This window comes from Bombyx mandarina, chromosome 25, assembly GCF_030267445.1.
Source record: "Bombyx mandarina strain Sakado chromosome 25, ASM3026744v2".
Taxonomy (NCBI): domain Eukaryota; kingdom Metazoa; phylum Arthropoda; class Insecta; order Lepidoptera; family Bombycidae; genus Bombyx; species Bombyx mandarina.
Genome location: NC_143231.1, coordinates 8,012,970 through 8,034,978, shown reverse-complemented (window position 1 = coordinate 8,034,978; position 22,009 = coordinate 8,012,970). Strand labels below are relative to the sequence as shown.

Genomic DNA, 22,009 nt, shown 5'->3' with positions numbered 1-22,009 from the left:
ATCTACTTTGCTTTGAAGATAATATTGCGTAATAAAAATTGATTGAAATTCTGTATTACTTTTAGCGACTTATGCCTTTAGTGTTAAGTTCCAAAGTGGTATAAACTTTGGTGTTCGTTATTCAAAGGTCAATATTATTTTAACGGCCGTCTGGTGTAGTGGTAAGTGACATGGTCACTACACAAGGCGGGTTCGAATCCCGCCAAGGGAAGATATTTGTATGGTAAATAAATATAAATGTCTTTTCCAGGGTTATGGATGTATATTAAATATATTATTATGTATAATGTGTATAATAAAAAATCTTACATTTATTTCCGTTATCTGGTACCTGTAACACAAGTTCTTGACGAACTTATCACGGGACCAGTTAACGTGGCGTGATTGTTAGTAAGTATTTCCTTATTAAAAACTAGCGACCCGCCCTCGCTTCGCTTCGGAAACATTAAAACACACATGAAATAAATAAAAAAAATTAAACTTTTTTTTAAAAAAGTAGCCTATGTTCATCAGGGACAATGTCGGCTTCTAATGGAAAAAGAATTTTTCAAATCGGTCCAGTAGTTTCGGAGCCTATTCGAAACAAACAAACAAACAAATCTTTCCTCTTTATAATATTATTATAGTATAGAAGTATAGAAAAAAAAGTTGAAGCAAAGGACGTATGAATTAACTACTTTTTCTTGAGATGAAACTTGAAAAATTGTCGTTTAGAAATCCGTTCGTTTCATAGACAAGCGATATAAGTGAAATATAAATTTAATTAAAAAACTTTCGTAACCTGCTAAACTAACAATAAATATAGTATTCAGAATAGCACAAGATTTTTTTTACAATAATCAACATTGTGGAATCAGAAATCATTAATGGTATATTTAAAAGTAACATTTATATTGGCCAGGATTTTTAAAATGCCTGCTATAAATCCATAATTGAGATCTATTTATTTTTTTAATCACGTATTTCTGTATACATAGCTATTCTACATATAAGTACATAGTTATAGATTATTATTATATAGATCTATGTATATTATATAAATATATTATATATAAATAATTACATATAATATACATAGTTCTGGATATTTAATTAGAAAGAGAACCCAATAAGATAACAAACTCAGAATACTAAACTTGAAAAGATTGACAAATAAATTGTTTAATCAAATTGTATTGTTTTTTTCGTAACTTAACAACTTTGGTAACTGGTGACTCTTTGGCACGAAAGTACACGTATAAAATTATGAACTTCTTTTTAACGTAAGCTTTTCTAATACAATTCAGATTTTGACCCACATTGCCTGTTTACACTGATGAAAAATACGATCATAAATTTGTAGACGTAAGTACTTTGTTAAGACCAAGTATAGTGTGAAACTAAAGTTTTGTATTATTAGTAATTCTTTTTAATACGCTTTTATTAGCTTCAGACGTATGTATGTTAGTATGTAACGGAATCTTTTTTTTACGGTAGGCAACGGCTTGGCTCTGCCCCTGGCATTGCTGAAGTCCATGGGCGACGGTAACCACTCACCATCAGGTGGGCCGTATGCTCGTCTGTATGCTCGTCTGCCTACAAGAGCAATAAAAAAAAAAAACATGATTTTGACCCCCTTCAAAACGTCTGATTAGTTCGATATTTGGTATACTTATTAAGGACCGTTGACAATTCAAATTTAAAAAAAATATTGAAAAAATTTAAATTAAATTAAAAAAATAAATAATAGTTTAGAGAAACTAACAGAATACGCTTTTATAGAAAATCCAACTAAAAAATAGAAAATAAATTTGAATTAAAAATAGTGTAAGAAATAATGATTTTAATGTAAAAAAAGCGTGGTGTGCATGGTATCAGTAGTTATAAATATTTTATGAACAGATATGAGTAGAAGGGTTATTTTGATAATATCCTGAAAAGCACTCCACGCTTTTTTACAATAAAATCATATTTTCTTACACTATTTTTAATTCAAATTCTATTTTCTATTTTTTAGTTGGATTTTCTATAAAAGCGTATTTTGTTAGTTTTTTAAAACTATTATTTATTTACCTTTAACGAGTAACTTACGATTCACAAAACTTACGATTCATTTCCAATCTGACGGTCTTCTCTTGTGGACTGACTAGATTCGTATTTGACGCTCGGCATTTGAAGGTTGTGTTCAAGTGACTTCTTCTGACGTGTGGCAGTTCTAATCGATTGACGACCACGTGCGTATCGGTCTTCTCACCAATATACTGAGGCGCAGGTGTGCCATCAATCAGCCAAATGACGGTAGGTGCTGGACGACCTAAAACAATAAACCTTAGTTTTAGTTATGTAATTTAGTTATAATAGATTCACTTTTTTGTTATATCAAAAGGACCAAATAATATCACAAAATATAGATATTTTTTTATTGCTTTCATACGACGAGGTTACGGCCCATATGGTGACAAGTGGATGCCAGAGCCTTTAGACATGTACTATCTACAGTGTAAATGACGCCACCTACTTTGTCATGTTTCAGTTTTTAAAGTACGACTGCCGCCCTCTTAGAACCGAAACGCATTACTGCTTCAGGGCGAAAATAAGCTAGGTGGTATTACATATATGAGCGGGCTCTCAAGACGCTCTACCATACGTAAGTTCAGTACTTTGAATTTCCTACTAAAACAACTGGTTCAGACGTTGAAGTACTGATTATCATAATTCACAAAATTTACGTAATTTTTGGTTTGGTGGAGCATTTTGTGAGCTCAGCTAGGTCGGTAACGTGCCGCTTATTTCTGACGCAATGCAGTCGTGCGTTCCGATTTCGATACCTGTTTAAGTTCTTTGAGTTCCGAGAACAATTCAACACCAACTGTGCCCAGCTGTCCATCAATAAAAATAGACACCCCAGATACTCAAAATAAATTGCACGAAGTTTACTATGCTCATGCATTTAATAAAGTAATCTATACTATTATATAAATCTACAGTGGTTTTGAAGGATGTTCCGTTATAACTACTGAACCATGCATCCGATTGACTTGAAACTTGGTATCCATGTAGAAAACACATGTAGTTAATGGATAGGCTAATATTTATATGAGTGTTGGACTCCCTAATAATAATGACAATAAATTATAATATTAATTTTAAATGCGCAGCGAAGCGAGCGAGTACGGCTAGTTGTTTATAATAATGAACGAGGTTTGGAGAGTCCCAGTCAGAATAATAACAGCAAAACCGAATCAAATCAGTAAGTTGTACCCGGTTAACTTTTCAAGGTATTATTATCTATAAATCATAATTGGATCCCGGTTAAGATAATATAACTTTGGAATGGAATTTTCGAATATACCCTTGTGTGAAGACTTTTTTTAATTACGATAAAACGAATAACCCGTTCGGTTATTGGATATCATCACACTTAAGAATGTACGAGTAAGTACCCGCAGGATTATATGTCATTGTTCTATCAATTTCTGTGCCAAAACAGTCATAAATTCCGTAGTGGAATACAATGGAACTTAAGTGCTAGTTAAGGGTAAGTGAGTTCATGGGTTGTCCATTGTCTCTGGTATCTATCTCAAACAGGCCGTGAGTTTTTCTGAGCTATGATTGTATAGCTATTTAGATACACCTTTCTGGAAGGGTTAATTTGTATTTTAACAATACAAACATAGCCTCACTCATTTCATTTAAGGAAACGTTATAAGGCTCAATGTTATAGTGAACATTTTCATTCCACTTGTAACTAGGCGACCTTCACTCTTTATAGGTTAATGAACCTCGCAATATACATAGCCGAATGCTTTAGTAAAACTACTTGGTAGTAATTCGTTTCGGAATCGACAATCTTGATGAATGAAATAAAGTATTAGTGTAGGTACTTCAATAAAAATTGTTCGTAGATATTGGCGAGTATACGGAAAATGGAAGTCAATGAACTCATATAGGTACTTATGACTTATTTATTATCTATAAGTCAGTCCATACTTTAAGTATTAAGCGAGGTTGTTATGTTTGCAAATATACAATGAAAAGTGGCTTTTCCTTATCATCATCATCATCATTTCAGCCTATCGCCGTCCACTGCTGAACATAGGCCTCTCCAATAGATTTCCAGTGCGACCGGTCCATTGCCACCTGCATCCAACGAGACCCAGCGCTTTTTACTAGGTCGTCGGTCCATCTAGTAGGTGGCCGTCCCACACTGCGCTTGCCAGTACGTGGTCGCCACTCCAGGATCTTTATGCCCCATCGACCGTCCTCTCTTCGTGCTATAAACTTTATTTTTAATAAAACTAGTAGATTAAATAAAACTGTTTGGTTTTCCGCCAAAATAAGTCTTGTTACATAGATCGATACAAGAAAGCAAAAAAATATACATGCTTCAAATAGAGAAAAACTTAATTGTTGACAAGTTAGTATTTTGTATAGAAGCGAATTATTATAATACCGAAAAGTGAATCCAATGATGAAAAAATGAGTAGCAGGAACTATCTGGAAATCAAAGTCTTAATCATCAATATTTTATCATTCAAATAACTGCGTGCAAAATTTATATTTATGCTTGAATGAAATTTTAATAATTCAGAGGAAATTATGTGATCACCCAGCAATGAATATCACTAAATTGGTAGTATGGTCTGCACGAGTTCTTACTGTTTGCAAAGTTTTCCTTTTCGAAATGACAATTCACTCGGCCGACAAATTCAATTTGAAAAACCCTAATGACAAACAACCAATTATGAGCTACTTTGGAGCCGAATTTAATTATTATGTTTTATTTATTGAACGTGTTAGTTGGGTAGGTAAATAAAATACTTAGCACTAGTAACTAATAATCGTTGTCTTAAAGGAGACTTTGCAATTTGGCCGGTAGATTTGGGAATTCAAGGCACTTTATTGCCTCAAGTGTTTTTAATTCAGGATTCGCTAAATAAGAAATTTTATTTAATAAAATTTTGGGAAAATGTTGCCACATGCACTGAACTTAATGCACTTTTAATGGCTACAGTATCCATTATCTATGGTACGGAGATCACAATTTTCGCTGTTGGATTTCGAGCCTGTTAATCGATTTTAAAAGCTATAGAAATACATGAGATAAAGTCAAATGTGGAAGTCTCAATTCTATTTTGTAAATATTGTCAAATTCTTTCAACTAGAACGCATGTTTGAGTTAAAAGCGTACACTAACACTAGCGTAATATTAGTTAGTGCACAACTGCACATTTTATATACCTAATTAACTGAAGTAAGATCCTCTGCAGATAACGTAATTTCGGCTTCACCAGGCTATAATTGTATTATCGTGGCAGCGGACTCCGGGTCTTGCAATATTCATCATTCTACGTCACTTATTCCGAACTTCTTCCAGTTAACTCCCCTAAGACTTGCGCACAACTATAGCTTGTTAGGAACGTGGAAATAGCGTGAAAAGTGAATGACCTCAAATTAGTGGTAACCTATTATGTTAATCGAATCTTAATTGTTTTGCATATTATGATTGTTTGATAATATTTATGTGAACAGTTTTTATTTCTCAAAATAACTCCAAGCTTTGGCTAAGGAAAAAATAGTTAATTTGTTCTAAATGATAATGGGTCGTATGGCAAATTGTTTTCATGTTTTCCCTTTTTAATAGAAGATATAATACCTATGAAATTCACTTGAGATTTTTACCTACATTTTCTATATAATGGTGGTATTTACATTATTTATATGGGCCACGGTACTGATTAAATACTGCGGAGAGAATTTGTTACAATTCTTTTTCTTAAGCACCTTAGGTTAGCATTAGTGCGAAACTCCACAATTATTTAAGAAGTTTATTTGATATATAATATGATAATGGGTCGTATGGAAAATTGTTTCCATGTTTTTCGTTTTTAATAGATGATACAATAGTTACGAGATTCAGTTGAGATTTCTACCTACATTTTCTATATAATGGACCACCATGCCAATTTACGTTATTTCTATGGGTTACGGTACAAACTAAATACTGCAGAGGAAAGGGGATGGCCCATTTTAGGCCCAAAGCGGACAATAGATTATAGAAAAAATACTTAGTGCATTAATTTTGTCATAAATAAATATGCATTTACTTTCTTGCAAATAAGCGCCACTATAGTTTACAATAAGTAGTTTAAAAAAAGTAACTCTATTGAAAAAACAAGGATTTTTATTTTTGCGGGAAAAATATTGCCAGCTTCAAATCCTTTTACGTATGAAGTAAATATTTTGAGTATATAAATAAAACATATAAATAAATCATTTTAAGTATTATCATTGATGAAACGATTTTAATGGATTTTATGCACATAAAATAACATCGAAGACATACCCATTGGACTTTAACTTGTAACTATACTTGAGACCTTAGAACTTATATCTCAAGGTGGGTGGCGCATTTACGTTGTAGATGTATGTGGGCTCGAGTAACCACTTAGCAACACCAGGGTGGCTGTGAGCTCGCCCACCCATCTAAGCAATAAAAAAAGCTTTACTAGTATTGTTATTTAAATATGTACAACTAAAACAAAAACATAAAAAATAATGTGTACTCGTAAAAAAAAGATTAGGATATAAATCAATTATCGGTTATTTAAAAAAATAATCGATATATGAATTTCATGTAATTATTTTTCTTTATACTGACAACACTGAATTTAATCTGACTGACTGATACTTCGCTTGCTGCTTGTGGTGTTGTGCTTGCGTACAAAATGGATGTGTTTTGATTTTTCTTCGATTTATTTTACTTTTATCAATAACGTTTCATACTACGACTAAAAAACATTGTGTGAATTGTGGTTTTACCCTGACCGAGATTTAAAACCGTGTATATGCTCTCCTTTGCTATTTTTAGATGATACTAATTGTGTATGAAGATGAAGAAAATATAGATATTTAAAGAATTAAGTGTGTTTTTATACCCTATTGGATAAAAATACATTAGGAACATCTTAAACATTAAGAAAAGAAAAGTTCTTGAAGTATCTCACAATCCGACACTTATTTATATAGAAAATTAACCTCAAAACGAGTTTTTATTTTTATTATATTTTTTATAATAGTGGCGTCAATTTCAATATATTTTTTAGATATCCAATACATTTAAGAATTTGAATCAGTACATTTTTATAGTAATATTTGATGTCCATCTTGGGTCTAGCACACTATGGAGAGTGGGCAATCCCCTTTGTTACGTTTTCTTAAGCACCTTACGTATTAGCATTAGTGCGAAATCCCATAATTATTTAAGAAGTTTATTTAAAATTAATTATCATACTTTGTAGCAGACACGTGCCGTAGCGAAAATATTTCTAAGTTATATTTTTTTAGTTCATCTAGTAAAAAGTTAATTGAAAATGAGTTTTTTATTTATTATATTGATCATTTAATATCGAGAAGATTACGTTGGCATTGAACGTGATGTAATTTACTCTAAGTATAGCTGTGAGGTCTCTGATATTCTCTTGATTAAATAAATTCTAACAATGCTTAATTAACTATTATTATTAATGTCGCGTGCTTATGATACGTATCAAAATATTTTCTAGTACGTTCTTTACGATATCTTTTAGATCATGCTTAGTTTTGATTCTTTTTTTTAATATAAAATGATATTGCATTTTTCAGTTTATATTTAATTTTTAATTATACTTTTTTTTTCGTTGTACATTCTACAAACAGCTTTTTTCGTTTGTCCAAAAATACCTTAATGCATCGGGTATCTATGTATTTAAAACTACTTTTTTTTTTTTTTTCGAGTAGCTGGCCGTACCTCCTACGAGATCCCCGCGCAAAAGAGGCGCACGGGGTATGTGAGACTCACTCTCTGCATGGTGTTGTGAGCAGACCGCGGGCCCAAGGATTTTAGGGCCCACCCACTAAACGACTCCCCTGCACTCTTACACCCGACGTCCGATCCCCTCCGAGGTCAGAACCCGGATGAGGTAGGGGGGCTGCCGCGGTGTATTTAAAACTACTACCGTATGACTTTTTTTTTTCCGGGCTGGAGCCCGAACCTCGCCCATCGCCTACTACCGTATGATATGGTAACGTCTTATCCATTGGGCTAACGAAGATTAATTATTATGAGTAAATTATGGATTCAATTAGTTGTACGTACAGCCGACCATGAAAGTGATGTAGCGAAGTCGTTCGGGACGCGACACGGGATGACAACCCGCTAATCCTCTGGGCTATGCATAATTCCAACTCGAAATATTAAGCGTTACGGAGGATTAAGCGCGGATTATGCGAGAAGGTTTTCGACTTGCCATCATTTTGTACGTAATAGGGTAAACCGTACTATTAATGGCTAGTAAGTGGCATTTTCGATTTTAAACTACCGAAATTATGAGTTAGGTCTTATCTAATTGACATAACTTGATTAAATTTTTGTAATGTAAGAATCACGTCACGGTATCTCTGTGCAGTGCAAGATCGAAACGGAAAAAGCAAAATGATGGACCTCAAATGTGGGTATATTAAATATTTTCCGAGGGAGAAATTGATATCGATTTTTAAAGATGAAAAGAGCGGTAAATTACTTAGTGCATTACAGCCAATCGTTATTCGGTTTACCCTGTTTCGCTCACGCGATCACAGCGTTCGTTTAACATTATTATTATATTACGCTGATTGATATCGCGTCGTTCACTGTTATTTTAGTTCGGGAGTCATACGCGTTTTATTTTTACGATATTATGATTTTTGTTTTTACTAAAAACGAAACACATTTTAGGGAGTCGTAACGTAATTCGAAAACACAATGCGGTCGAGTTGAGACATTTTTTCTTAGGTTTTTTTTTATGATTGAAGGATTACTAGTTTTCCGTAAGCCTTTCCAGTTTCACCAGGACAGGTGGACGAGCAAAGGCTCAGCCAGGAGGGGTGGGATTTGCTAACAGCTGCCCGAGCGCCTCCGAAGGAGACCTAACAACTCAAGAGCAGTTGCTTCGCGAATGAATCTACTACCGGATCGGAATCGCGACCCGCTGAGAACTCGGTTAGGTTTTCGCGAGGCTTAGCCATGACAATTTTAAAATCCTCGTTAAAGAAACAGAAATTAATACTACGTATTTAGATATCTAAATTGAACAAGTAATAAATAATAGCCTTTGAATTTCAGTGGAAAATATGTTTGCGACTAGAATCTCGTATTATTAAGATTTATACTACATGTAAAACCCACTTTTATTTTAAGATACTGTTAGTTGCTTCTACGCGTTGGGGTAAATTCAACAAATCTTGATCATTTAATTTGCCTGGTTCATAATCTAACGATAATAGTCTGACCAGCTTAAAGGTTAACAGCACTCACTCCTAATACTCCAGTAGGTCTAGTGTAGCACATTCATACGAAAAGACTCACCGATGAGGGTCGGCAAATCCAAAGGCAAGCTAATTTATCTTGGGTCCTGCAACTAACTTAATCAAAAGACACTAGGAAACGGAAGAATGGACTCTTTTAGACATAATTTAATTATCGTATAACTGAGTTACGAGTATGTTGCAATATACAAATTAGTCCGACTTAGATCGCCATAGAACGAAATCTAATTAAAATCATCCTATTTAAATTAGATAATTCTTTTAAACCGTTCTAAATTTTTATTTATATAAGTAGTAATGTTTTTGACTCAAATATTTAATGTCTATATTTCGTTGTTTTCTAAATCTGAATTTTAATTTATTAATTCGGAAAAATAAAATAGTTTTATTAAATTATTGTATTGTCATCAAACGTTTTTAAGTGACTGTAAATTACTTTCAAAGTGTTTGCTGCAAGCACACAACCTACGTACAGGCGAAGGACAATAAAAAAAAGGGTGCGTGTACTTATGTACGTGCGTAAGAAGTTATACTTTATTTTTGCTAAATTTATTTCTTTTTTTTGAATTTAAATTTTAATCGATTTGAAAAAAAAAAAACGATTAAACAACATCCTCAAACACGCATATTGGACATCCCTTTTTTTGACATCGTATAAATTCGGTAATTCTCGGTACGGTTCGGAACGTTCACCTGCGGCTATATTCAGACTCGCCAAGTTACGTCGGTCGTATTGTAATGAGCGATTTAGTGGGCAACTTCATTCTGTTAATTTTGTGTCACGGTGCGCGCGCATTGTAAAATTTCACTCTCATCAATTTTTCATAACGCGCCTAAAGAAGTATAACTTCAAAAAGCTAATTAAATCTTGTTGAAAACCTCTAAGCTAGAACACGATTGTTCTATTGAAGTTGGAGATATTAAAATGGTAAAAATTGTGCGCTATTTATGGTCGTATAAACTCACGCAATAAAAAAGTTACAGGGGGTAGCAATTTTGTGTTTGAGTTGCGATCGACCCCCCGCAGCGTATCCCCGGGCGATAGATAACTTTACACCGGGTGCCATTTGGCGCCGATCTCTCACGGACTGACTTATCGGTAAGTTTAACAGTGATATATCAATGTAATCGCTTTAATTTCTCATCTCCCACTTGGGAGAGAACCTATGTTTATTCCGTATTGATATGGTCTTGCCATGAATTTATAGTGTCCAAAACAGTTTGTTTGAGTTACACTATCATAATATGTTCCATTTATGAATAGTGTGCGAGATATGATTGGCTTAGTCAGTCAGTAGGACAGTTTTTGTTTTTTTGTTTGTTATGTACCTACATAAAGTATAAGGATTATGTGTCAGATTCTTTACCTCCTCTCACTTCGCAGATAAGAACGAGTTCGTTGCCCTCTTCTAAAGGTCCTACGACTCCGGACACGTCTCGTCCTGATTTATCGTACAGAATGAGTTGATGCGGTGGCACTGAAACAAAAAGGAGCATTCAATATGTGATATACCTTACGTTAAATTGAATATTCGCAACGTTGTATGTAATTCTGGAGTATCATGCGCTAATATGGATGGAAATTTCAATCTTTATAATAATATATGGTCCTTTTTAATGGTCCTTCCAGCAAGACTCGGCGCCAGGTCATAAAACTCGGTCTACGCAGTCTTGGTTGGAAATGAACGTTTCGGACTTCATCAGACCTGAAGACTGGCCGTCGTCTAGTCCCGATATTAATCCGCTGGATTATGATTTATGGTCAGTTTTAGAGAGTACGGCTTGCTCTAAACGCCAAGATAATTTGGGTCCCTAAAACAATCCGTACGATTGGCAAATTTTGAAAAAATTTCCCATGGAAAGAGTGCGTGCTTCTATTGATAACTGGCCTCAACGTTTAAAGGACTGTATTGCAGCCAATGGAGACTACTTCGAATAAGCTTTTCATACTTTAAATTGTTTTATATTTATGTATTAAACTAACACACTGTAAAAGTAATAAATGTTATTTGCAATAGAATTTTTTTAATTTTTAATTGTAACAGTATTTATGGCCAGACTAAGTATATTTCTTCTGTGCGTGTGTTTGTCACTGAGCTCCTCCAAAACGGCTGGATCGATTTTAATGAAATTTACTGTGTATCTTCAGGTGGATTCGAGAATGGTTTCGATTTACAAATCAGCCCGGCTGATGGTGCTGCAGTCGGTATCTAGGTTATTTATCTTTCCTCGAAATAATTTATATGGTAAAACAACGTTTGTCGGACCAGGTAGTGCTTTATAAGTTCCTTAATAATTTGAGATTGTGATTTGAAATGTGAAACACGTAACACGCATAAGTAAATTGGAATCGTGCTGTTCTTAAGGTTGAGGCGGCTGATGTTCTCGTATGAAACGATGTCGCTATGCAGGTTTTCGAAAACAGCAAGCAAGTACCAATTGCTTTAACGAAAAATGTTCTTAGCATATGTTCACGAAAGAAAGTGAAAAAGGGGGCGGGTTGTGATGTCTGTAGACTCTGGTAATAATTTAACACCAGTTGTGTCCTAAGCTGGTTCTCTAGTATATGCAAAAAATATATATTTACCTACACGAGTGTTGATTTTTTAAGAGATTTTATGACCTGGTAACTGAGACCTTTAAGTCATGTCTTATTTTAATTTATATTATTCATATTTTTATGAAAAATGATATTATGGAATGAAATGAAATGAAAATGATTAGTTTTAGACGTTAATCAATTGGGATGAAATTAAATGAAATGATATGGGATGAAATATAACCTCAGTTCATTTACTAAGATTGGTGGTCATTTACTAAGATTTTTTCAGTGGACTTTTTGGAGGATCCCGAGAAGTTGCGTCCAGCGGCTTTGTTTCATTTTCCCACATTTGTGTACTTTCACAGATATTAAACAGTTAATAAACCACCATTATTACACATTTAAACCCGAAGAAACACTAAATAGACAAAATAAAATAAATCACACAACTTCACTCCTCGCGTTCCCGCCAAAAAGTCGACACGAGTGTTGAAGTAATGTATTGTTGTGAAATTAAATAGTGTTTTAAATTCTTGAGGGTGGATTTTCATAAACTAATATTGTATAATCGTAATATATTACATATAATCATAATCGGAGCTGGGTAGTTACCGCAATCCAATTTTCGCCGCGAAGCAGACAGGCGTTCCAGTTGGAGGTCGTTGCACAATATAATTGAGACTTCGACTGTCTTTAAATGGATGGTATTCGGGTTATGTTGTCTATAGAATCCCGTGATCGTACAATGTGGCACATAAAACTAAGGAGCCTACAAGATTTAAAAAAAAAATTAATTTATCTCTTGTCAAAATAAATTTGTACTTTTACAGTCTTCGAATAATAGGACAATAACTAGACATTTCGTGTTTATTACATATTATGTACATACAAGCGATGGAATATTAACTTGTCAAATACACGACGCTATCAATTGACGTGATAATCCGAATACGATAAACCTTTTGTTATCGCTTTGTATTGATAAATATAAGGTACATGTCATGACAAATGTTCATGTATTGTATTATATTTGTGTTTTACAAATGCCCGTCATCAAAGGCTTGGCTGTTTTCCTGGCATTGCCGATGTCCACGACCCACTCATTTTTCGGTGGGCGGAATTTTGAATTCCCTTTCATCGACCTCATCATCTGCTTAAAGCAGTACATTGCTGGACATAGGTCTCTCCAATTACACACCATTGATCGCCTCGGCTTTTCTCATCCAACTTTTTCCAACTGCATAAGACGTCATTACACCGAGCCTGAAGGTGTCCTACAATACGTTTGCTAATTCGCAGTCTCCACTCAAGAACATGTTTATGCCAACGGTTATCGCTTGCCCGGTTAATGTGGCCAGCTCATTGCTTCTTCAGCTTACTAATCCGCTGCGCTATGTCGATAGCTTTGGTTCTCTGTCGGGTCTTCGGTCCAAATTTGATCCTTCAGAGAAACTCCAAGCATGGCCCTCTCCATAGCTCGCTGAGCGATCTAAACTTGTGGACCAATCCACGTTTCGATTTTTTTTATTTTTTTATTGCGTAGATGGGTGGACGAGCTCTCAGCCCACCTGATGTTAAGTGGTTTCTGGAGCCCACAGACATCTACAACGTAAATGCGCCACCCACCTTGAGATATAATTTCTATGATTCTAAGATTCTCAGTATAGTTACAACAGCTGCCCTACTCTTCAGACCGAAACACATTACTGCTTCACGGTAGAAATAGGTAAGTTGGTGGTACCTACCTGCGCGAACTCAAGAGGTCCTACCACCAGTAATTACGCAAATTATAATTTTGCGGGTTTCATTTTTATTACACGATGTTATTCCTTCACCGTGGAAGTCAATCGTGAACATTTGTTGAGTACGTATTTCATTAGAAAAATTATACAGGCACTCTCCTTTGAAGGCAATAAAATATTTTTGGAACTCTTTAGTCGTTAGTACATATTCGTAACATTGATAATAATAAACGCGGTATTTAATGTAATGCATGTTTTCTGTTTACTATGTTTTTGTGCTTGTACGCGAAGCAAAATTATGGACCAAATTATGTTAAGATACAAAATGATCACCGATCCCATTTGTGTCCTCGGGCGCGGCATCACCCTCACTTAGTACAGTTTACGACGGAGCCTACGTCGCTCATAAATGCTTTGTGTCGCACGTAACTTCAACACGGACCTGTATTCTCCCTTATAATACTATCAGGCAATTGAATAATGCAACGTTACATGTCAACACAATGGGGGCTTTCGTCCTTTGAGCAGGGTTTGCGTGACAAAAACGTGAGGAGGAATTTTCGCTTGGGTATGATTGATACTGATAAGCTTTAGAGTATAGTTAGATTCGTATGGATTAAGATGTTCTGCTATGAAAGAAATGCTTTGGTTATATTATTCATTACTTACATTATTAATGAATGCATTGCAAACACAAGTGGAACACAAAAGTATGCATGCCTAAAATTTATCTGTCCTAGGTAGCATGTAGCTACCTGTGTTATTGTACACTGAATTTTACTACAAATTAATATTTATGTGGTAAAATTCAATGTAAAATTTTTTGAAGGAAAAAAAAACCATACATTAAACTGCTTTAAGTGATGTGTAGTAATCATAACTAGACGTCCCGCAGTAGTCGAAATTCGACTATAATTAATTGGAATTGTAAGTTTGTGCACTGTTATGATTGTATTTTATACTTCTATAATCACAAATTTCGCCAAGACTACACTATAAAAAATATTAACAGAGATAAACAATATTTAATCTATTCTCAATTTGACAACAGACGTCAAGAATAAAAGTTTGACAATAAATAGTATGCATGCGTGTGTGCGTCAAATACATGGTATGTAGTGTGTGTAATGTTTTCTTTATTGATTTAATATATCTTTTATTTAAAAAAAAAAAATAGCATTGTGCACTTCTTCTCTATATTCTCTAGAAGTGTGGAAAATTTCATACTCCTCCGTCCTCAATTTTCGTAAAAAGGGATACAAAGTTTTTGCTTCACGTATTAATATATAGATATGACACTTAACAATGTTCGTAGTCTGTACGGTACAGACAACACAACTAACGCAACATAAAACTTAACAAATAAATGTCAAACAAACCACGAATAGTCGAAAATCGCCACTGAACGTGAACACTTCGGAACCTGCTAACACAACATGACGAACGGTTCTAATTACGGTTGTACAAACAAAACAAGAGGTCGCCGACGGCCCGGAGGGTCGACCGCAAAACCGAATAATAGCAAATCCTTTCAGCTATTGGCAGAAAGTAGCCGAACGACGAAATGCTCCCGAATCCGGCTGGCTAGTTAGTAGTCATTACTGGGAGACCGCTCGCCAACTTGGCCCTCAATAGCGGAATCGCTGACCGACGGAACAATATCCAATTTTGAATTTCACAGTTGACAGCGTCAATTAAATGACGTTTGGAGGCGATATGGCGTTTATTTTGCGAGTGTTCATTATTAGATTGCAGTTGATTCATTGTTGATGCTGTTTTGCGTGTTCAATTATCGGAATCAACGATTTTATAGTTTTGACTTTATTAGAACTTGCAATTTCGGAGTAATTGAGGATCGAAGTTATTAATAACAATTTAACGAACAGAACTTGTTGTTAAATGTTTATTTGTAGCCTTGGGAGATAAATGAACTTACAGCTCACGACGGAACGTGGTCATTGTCGATCATGAACGTAGTCATGGTCAAAGTGCTGTCTACCGCGGAGGATATTCTTAAAACCACGTTACACTAAGGATAAAATACTGCTCAAGAAATATCAAGAAGGGGAGTCAATACTAGAGCCGATTAGTATAAAATAGAAATCTCTGGAATCTCTGGTAATTACAATTTACACAGCAGTTTCGGGCAGTATAGATGAATCCTGCACTAGTAGTAGGCTCTGCGACGGTTTAAAGGAGATTTCAGAATCACTTGCTTCATTCTTTTCACGCTTCATTAGGGCTTTTTTTTGTTTTTTAATTGCTTAGATGTGTGGACGAGCTCACATATATCTTATTATTTCGATATCGTCATTTAACTCTATAAGTTATAAGGCTAGTTTAATGCGGCAGTAAATCGCACATAGGGCTACAAGACAGATTATAGCTACTGAATAATGCAGCAACTACACGCTCGGGGTTGTAAAATTTTGCTGTCGATCGTGTGACCCGGTGAACTTCAATTACATAACAATAATGGTTGCTTTGAGTATGTTTTAATTAAAAAAACAGTTTATGCAATTATAAAATGTGCATTAGTTTTAACTGCTAAAGTACTTCAATTAGAATCAGAGCTTTTTCACGTTTCACATCAAATCGTTTATGTCAATGTTCGATAAAGACAAATTATACCACATTATAGCCATGTAAACTATTCGAAATAATATTTGGAAATTCTGAAAAACAAAAAACCAAACCATTCTATAAAGATACCAAATAAAATTTAAACATATTTAGCATAACTCTATAGCATAATTCTTATTTATGTGTAAAGAAGCAAAATTTAATTATTTTTTTATTTTAAAATATTATTATTATATTATAATACTTTGTATTAATTGTATGTATATTTACGGAGATATGTATGTGTGTATGTATGTGTACATATATGTATATGTATTTCACTGGAATGGTACACCGCGCGTAGTTCGTTTCCAAAGGATTCTTGTCCACCTGATGGTTGTCTGGAAGAGATCGCTCTTAGCGATAAGACCGCCAATTGTACTTTTTTGTGTTTAATGTATCGCACTGTTTATTTGTTTTTTGGTGTACAATAAAGAATACTCTCTCTCTACTAAATGTCAAATGGAATCGAATCGCTGTATATAACAAAACTGAAAACCTATTATTGTTCACGAATGTGTCAAGATAACTTACTCACATGAAACGGTGATGACGTAGCTATCGCAAAGATGTCGGACGCTAATGATACTACGTAATAAGGGATCGATAGAGTATGAGGTGCTTGTTCGTAAACGACGCCAGTTTATAGGTCACCCGTTTTATATGAGCCTTTACGAGAATGCCACGTAGCTTCTTCTATACGTAGGGTTAAAATGTAATTGAAGTTCGTTCTAATGAAACTTTCTTTGTGTAAATGTGTAGCTAATTGTATTTCTTGCACGTACCTAATTAGTATCTCTTTTTACTTAATTTTCTTCTTGTCTAGTTCATGCTATATCTAGTGTAGCTGTGTGTAGTTACGTTTCAATCGTTCTTTTAATGTATCATCTAAAGTAAGTTTGTGGTAATTGAAGCCCATTGATATGACAGCGCTTGTGATCTATACCTATATGTATTTGTTAGTTGCGACTTCGAGGAAAAAATTGTTCAGTTATAGTCTAGTCCCTATATCAAGACATTTAGCACTCAGGTTTTTTATTTTTTTTTATTGCTTAGATGGGTGGACGAGCTCACAGCCCACCTGGTGTTAAGTGGTTACTGGAGCCCATAGACATCTACAACGTAAATGCGCCACCCACCTTGAGATATAAGTTCTAAGGTCTCAAGTATAGTTACAACGGCTGCCTCACCCTTCAAACTGAAACGCATTACTGTTTTACGGCAGAAATAGACGGGGTGGTGGTACCTACCCGTGTGGACTCTCAAGAGGTCCTACCACCAGTGAAAATGTTTTTTGTTTCGAGGAGTACGATCATGACTGCCATTACTAAAAAAATACTTTTATTCTGAGCTCAAAAACAATAGGTCTGTACCCGTGAAGTTGCCATTTTACAAATTCGACATTTCAAACGTAATTTATTTTTGACTGGCAATAAATTCTAAATTCGAATAATTTTAATTATGTTTTAAATTCATTTAAGTTTTTTTTTTTTTCGTCAATTTTTATTTACTGTCTTAACCATTTATGTCAATAAGCACAGGTAAAATTTGGATACCTTTTTTTTAAAAGAGTAAGCAACATGAAGTGATTGATAGCATTCTTTTCGTTCATTTAGATCAATTTAAGATCTTCACAGGCACTTCATTCATCGAAGCATTCAAATGAGTCTTAAGTATTCCACGGCGTCTCGCGAGTAAAGATAATCGATATACGCTCAGCTGCCCGCTAACTTTTTTCATTAAATTCAAATTTCGTGTTTCATTTATTAATTCAGCGAATGGTTGGCGCACGTCGGCTTCGCTGCGGCTACAGTTTTGCTTTTTATATTCTTGTCGTTCCCGTATTCGAGCGCTCCAAGTTTTTCTCCAATTCGAAGTATTTCGTAAAGGGTTCCTGAAGAAGATCTGCGATAATTGTTAAGTTTTGCAATGTTTCGGTCTCAGTTTTAACTTCTTACGAACATAATTATTAATATTGACGAAAACTTTAGCATATAAATGAATCGAGTTTCAAATGATTACTGGTGGTAGGACCTTTTGTGAGTCCGCGCGGGTAGGTACCACCACCCTGCCTATTTCTGCCGTGAAGCAGTAATGCGTTTCGGTTTGAAGGGCGGGGCAGCCGTTGTAACTTTACTGATACCTTAGAACTTATATCTCAAGGTGGGTGGCGCATTTACGTTGTAGATGTCTATGGGCTCCAGTAACCGCTTAACACCAGGTGGGCTGTGAGCTCGTCCACCCATATAAGCAATAAAAAAAAAATGATCTGTTTTTTTTTCTCTCAAAAATTTAACTTTTTAATTAAACGTTGAGATATTTTATATGTGTCGATATACTGTACTTGAAGCGTTAGTCAGATCGAAGACAAGCAAAGTTTTGAGTTAAGCCCTTTATATCGAACAATTAAGTTCTCTTAGTTCATGTCGAGCGATTCACTTAAAGTTCGCAGCATAATCACATTCTCTATGTAGAGAAACTTCGGCGTGTTTCGAAGTGACGCCGCGCAAACATAACATCCTCGAAATATGAACGAAAGAGAGACTTCACTTTGAGACTAATTTTGGTAATTTCCTATTTAGGCTCTATTAACTCTAGCGACATTGATATGATTTAATAATATTTTGTTACTTACCAAAAATTAAAGCAATCAGGGTTTTTAGTTTTTCGATATTCTTTCTACGTAAATTTTGCATGTCTCAAATTCAAACTTTGTTTTAAGGGCTAAAAATCTATCTATCTATATATATAAAAATGAATCGCTGTTCGTTAGTCTCGCTAAAACTCGAGAGCGGCTGGACCGATTTGGCTAATTTTGGTCTTGAATTATTTGTGGGAGTCCAGAGAAGCTTTAAAAGGTAGATAAATATGAAAATGCTCGGAATTAAATAAAAATAACAATTTTGTTTTCCCTTATATGTGTCCCCCGTCGGACGGATTCCTTTTGTTTGTTTCAAGTTTATTTTATACAAAAGTTTAGGTCTTTTATTTATCGACTGAGGCACTACAAAGTCTGCCGGGTCAGCTAGTTTCGAATAAGTCTAAGTTCCATTGGTCTCAGATTGCTGTCTGAAATTAATTGTATTGGAAATAAACGAAAAGCTTGCCCCGATAAAGATACGTAACGTAAAGCTTTTATCAATACGAGAACCGTGTCGGCATCGATCAAACGAGATACATAAGGCATGCATGTTTGTAGAGTATCTGTGCTCGTAAACTGTGGTTGTTTAAGTAAAGTGATTTACCGGTTTGTGGAAGGACTACCCGGCTTACCGTAGCGCGAAGCGAAGCGATGACTTACGTTTACAATGCTGCAACCCCCCACTTAACAGTTACGTATTGCTTCACTTAACTCAGAACCCGGGCGCGGAAAGAATTACACGCGGAAGTATGTAGACGCGGCCTGCGGACCAACGTAGACACATTGCGAGGTCGGGCTTATAAATTATATTCCGCTCGCTGTACATACTCCTGCTAATAAACCCGCGAATGAATAGGCGCTGTGCCAAAAACCATGAATGTCTGCAGGTTGTTAATAGATTTTCATGGCTGTAGTTTTTGGTTCGTTTCGGTGTTATAGAGCGTGTACCTGAGCTTATAAATAGGTTCGCAATTAGTCGGATAGATATGCTTGGTGGCAGGGTTGACGCACCGCCTATCGAAGTCAATATAGAGTTGTTTTACGTAGATTATGACTCCGGCGGTCAGGCGTCCTTGGTGTGGTTACGTGTTGTGTTGCATTTTTTTTTAACCTACCTATGCTGATAGCCTTGAGAGGCTATTTCAGCTTCGCCCTATCATGTAGGTGAGCTCACGGGGCTCAAGCCGGAGTGTTGTTAATACTGGCCCTAGCAAGAGCAGTGCTTCGCAGAATCTACCACCGGATCGGAAACGCGACCCACTGAGAAGATCCGGCGAGAAATTCAGTAGGCTGTGTCTGTTAATTCGCCCGTCGAGCCCTTAGTTGCAAGCGACGGGTCCGACGAGGGCGGTGACCGGTGCTTGTGGTACCTAAGAGCACCATTAATGGGTCGGGAGAATCCGTAATGACGTGTTTTGGGCGACGTCGACGTGTAGCAGCGTTCGAAATTCCAACACACTCCCTGCACGTACCAGGTACGTAAATCACGTGGGAGATTAGGCTTCCAGTTAGAAAAAAGGTCATACCCCAATATGAATGCTATTGCTTATCTTCAAATATCTAGTCGAAAGATGCGTTTGAATATTGGCCGCTTTAAGGGCTGAAATATTTTAGGCCTGATTGCTTTGAGAGATAAATAACTATAGCTGCACCAGCCCTACCCAACCGAGCTTAAGACGAAATTTAGAAAGATCACGTAAAATCTTTCGTCCTAAAGTTCTTTATGTTGCCAAATTATTTAACAGTTTGAAAAAGCAGAACAATGATTCGCGGTTTAAAAACACGCTTTCAACGATACAATTAATTCTGAATCATCTCTTCCATACTAATTTCGACGGTATAAAATTATGCGGTTCTCAAAACAAATGTAGCGTATATTCATGCGGTAACTGGTATTTTCAAGTGGGGCTCTTTTACAATTTAAAATTCCGCGATAAACATATGTAGATAGGTTGGGGTGTAATAAATTCTGGGGCGAGGCGGTACCGGTCAGGCGCTAGGGCAGTAAAGTTAATAAAATCACTTTGTTGGCCGATGCCCCTTTACTCATGCCTGTAGATGCGATAATTATGTGGGTTTCGGTTAAAGTTATTGCTTTCATTATTTATTCATCGGTATTTTGCGCAGTAAACAATACTTGAAATACGAAGATACATTTATTCGTTTTATTTAATAACTAGCGGTCCGCTCCGGCTCCGCTCGGGTCTTGAACAAAATTTTCAACGATATTTGACGTTGTTTTATTTTTTTTAATAGAAGAACACTTACTGTGGCATAAATATAATAGTTAGATATATTGTTATGCTGTCGCGACACTTTTTGTAAATAATAATGTGTTCTACAAAGTCGTAGTACATTATTTTATTATATCATCAATAGTTTTCGCAGGGCACGCGATATAAAGAATATTTTAGGTAATTTTTTTACACCTTGGTTACATTATTGGAGTTTTAGTAAGGATCCCTTATTTAAAAAAAAAAATTTATAGCGTATATTACTCGGGAATAGTGTAACTTCCAAACACTGATAGAAATTTTCAAATCGGTTCAGTAGTTTCGGAGCCTATTCAATACAAACAAACAAACAAATCTTTCCTCTTCATAATATTATAGTATAGACAAACAAATGCCAGTTTGTTTGTTTTAATAAAAGAACATCACAAAAGCATACAATGCTTAGTTTTTAATAAAAATATTTTACTAAAAACGTACAAAAGCTACAAATCGACATGCGTATCCGTTTTTATTTTAGCACTGTTAAAAGCGGCACAGCGAAAATGTTTGCGTTATAGAACAATATTCATAATTTACGGGGCGTGACGTCATAGAACGAGTGGCTAAGTTAGTTGGCGGTTTCTTTTGCGAGCTGAAAGCGGCGCCTCTCTATTCTTGATATCGCAGTACATTATTGTAATAACAGCACTCGGAGCGTTCTTTGACGGGGTAAGGGCCGTGTGTAACCTCTCGTTTTCCTTACCGAAAATTCAAAGGAGCTCTAACAAAGCTTTGTTTTGCATCGCTCGTTCCGCGAAAGCCGCTGAAAGGCTGGCTTTTTAGATAAGGTTCTCTTATAAATTTTCAGAATAGAGCAGACATTTCGCGCCGAAGTTTTTCGCCGTGGGAATGCGAGCATCTGCCG

General features: G+C 35.5%; 1 protein-coding gene across 3 annotated transcripts in view; it reads right to left on the bottom strand.

Annotated features, from left to right (window-relative positions):
* The window catches only part of LOC114249309 (protein turtle homolog A), a 99,860-nt gene that overhangs the window by 29,309 nt on the left and 48,542 nt on the right, over positions 1–22,009 (bottom strand). For all 3 annotated transcript variants that reach the window (XM_089738728.1, XM_089738727.1, XM_028182828.2), the window contains exons 5-6: positions 10,692–10,802; positions 2,087–2,293 (exon numbers count right to left, since the gene is read on the bottom strand). In XM_089738728.1, the coding sequence (XP_089594854.1) occupies positions 2,087–2,293; positions 10,692–10,802 (318 nt within the window). The remainder of the gene's footprint in view (positions 1–2,086; positions 2,294–10,691; positions 10,803–22,009) is intronic.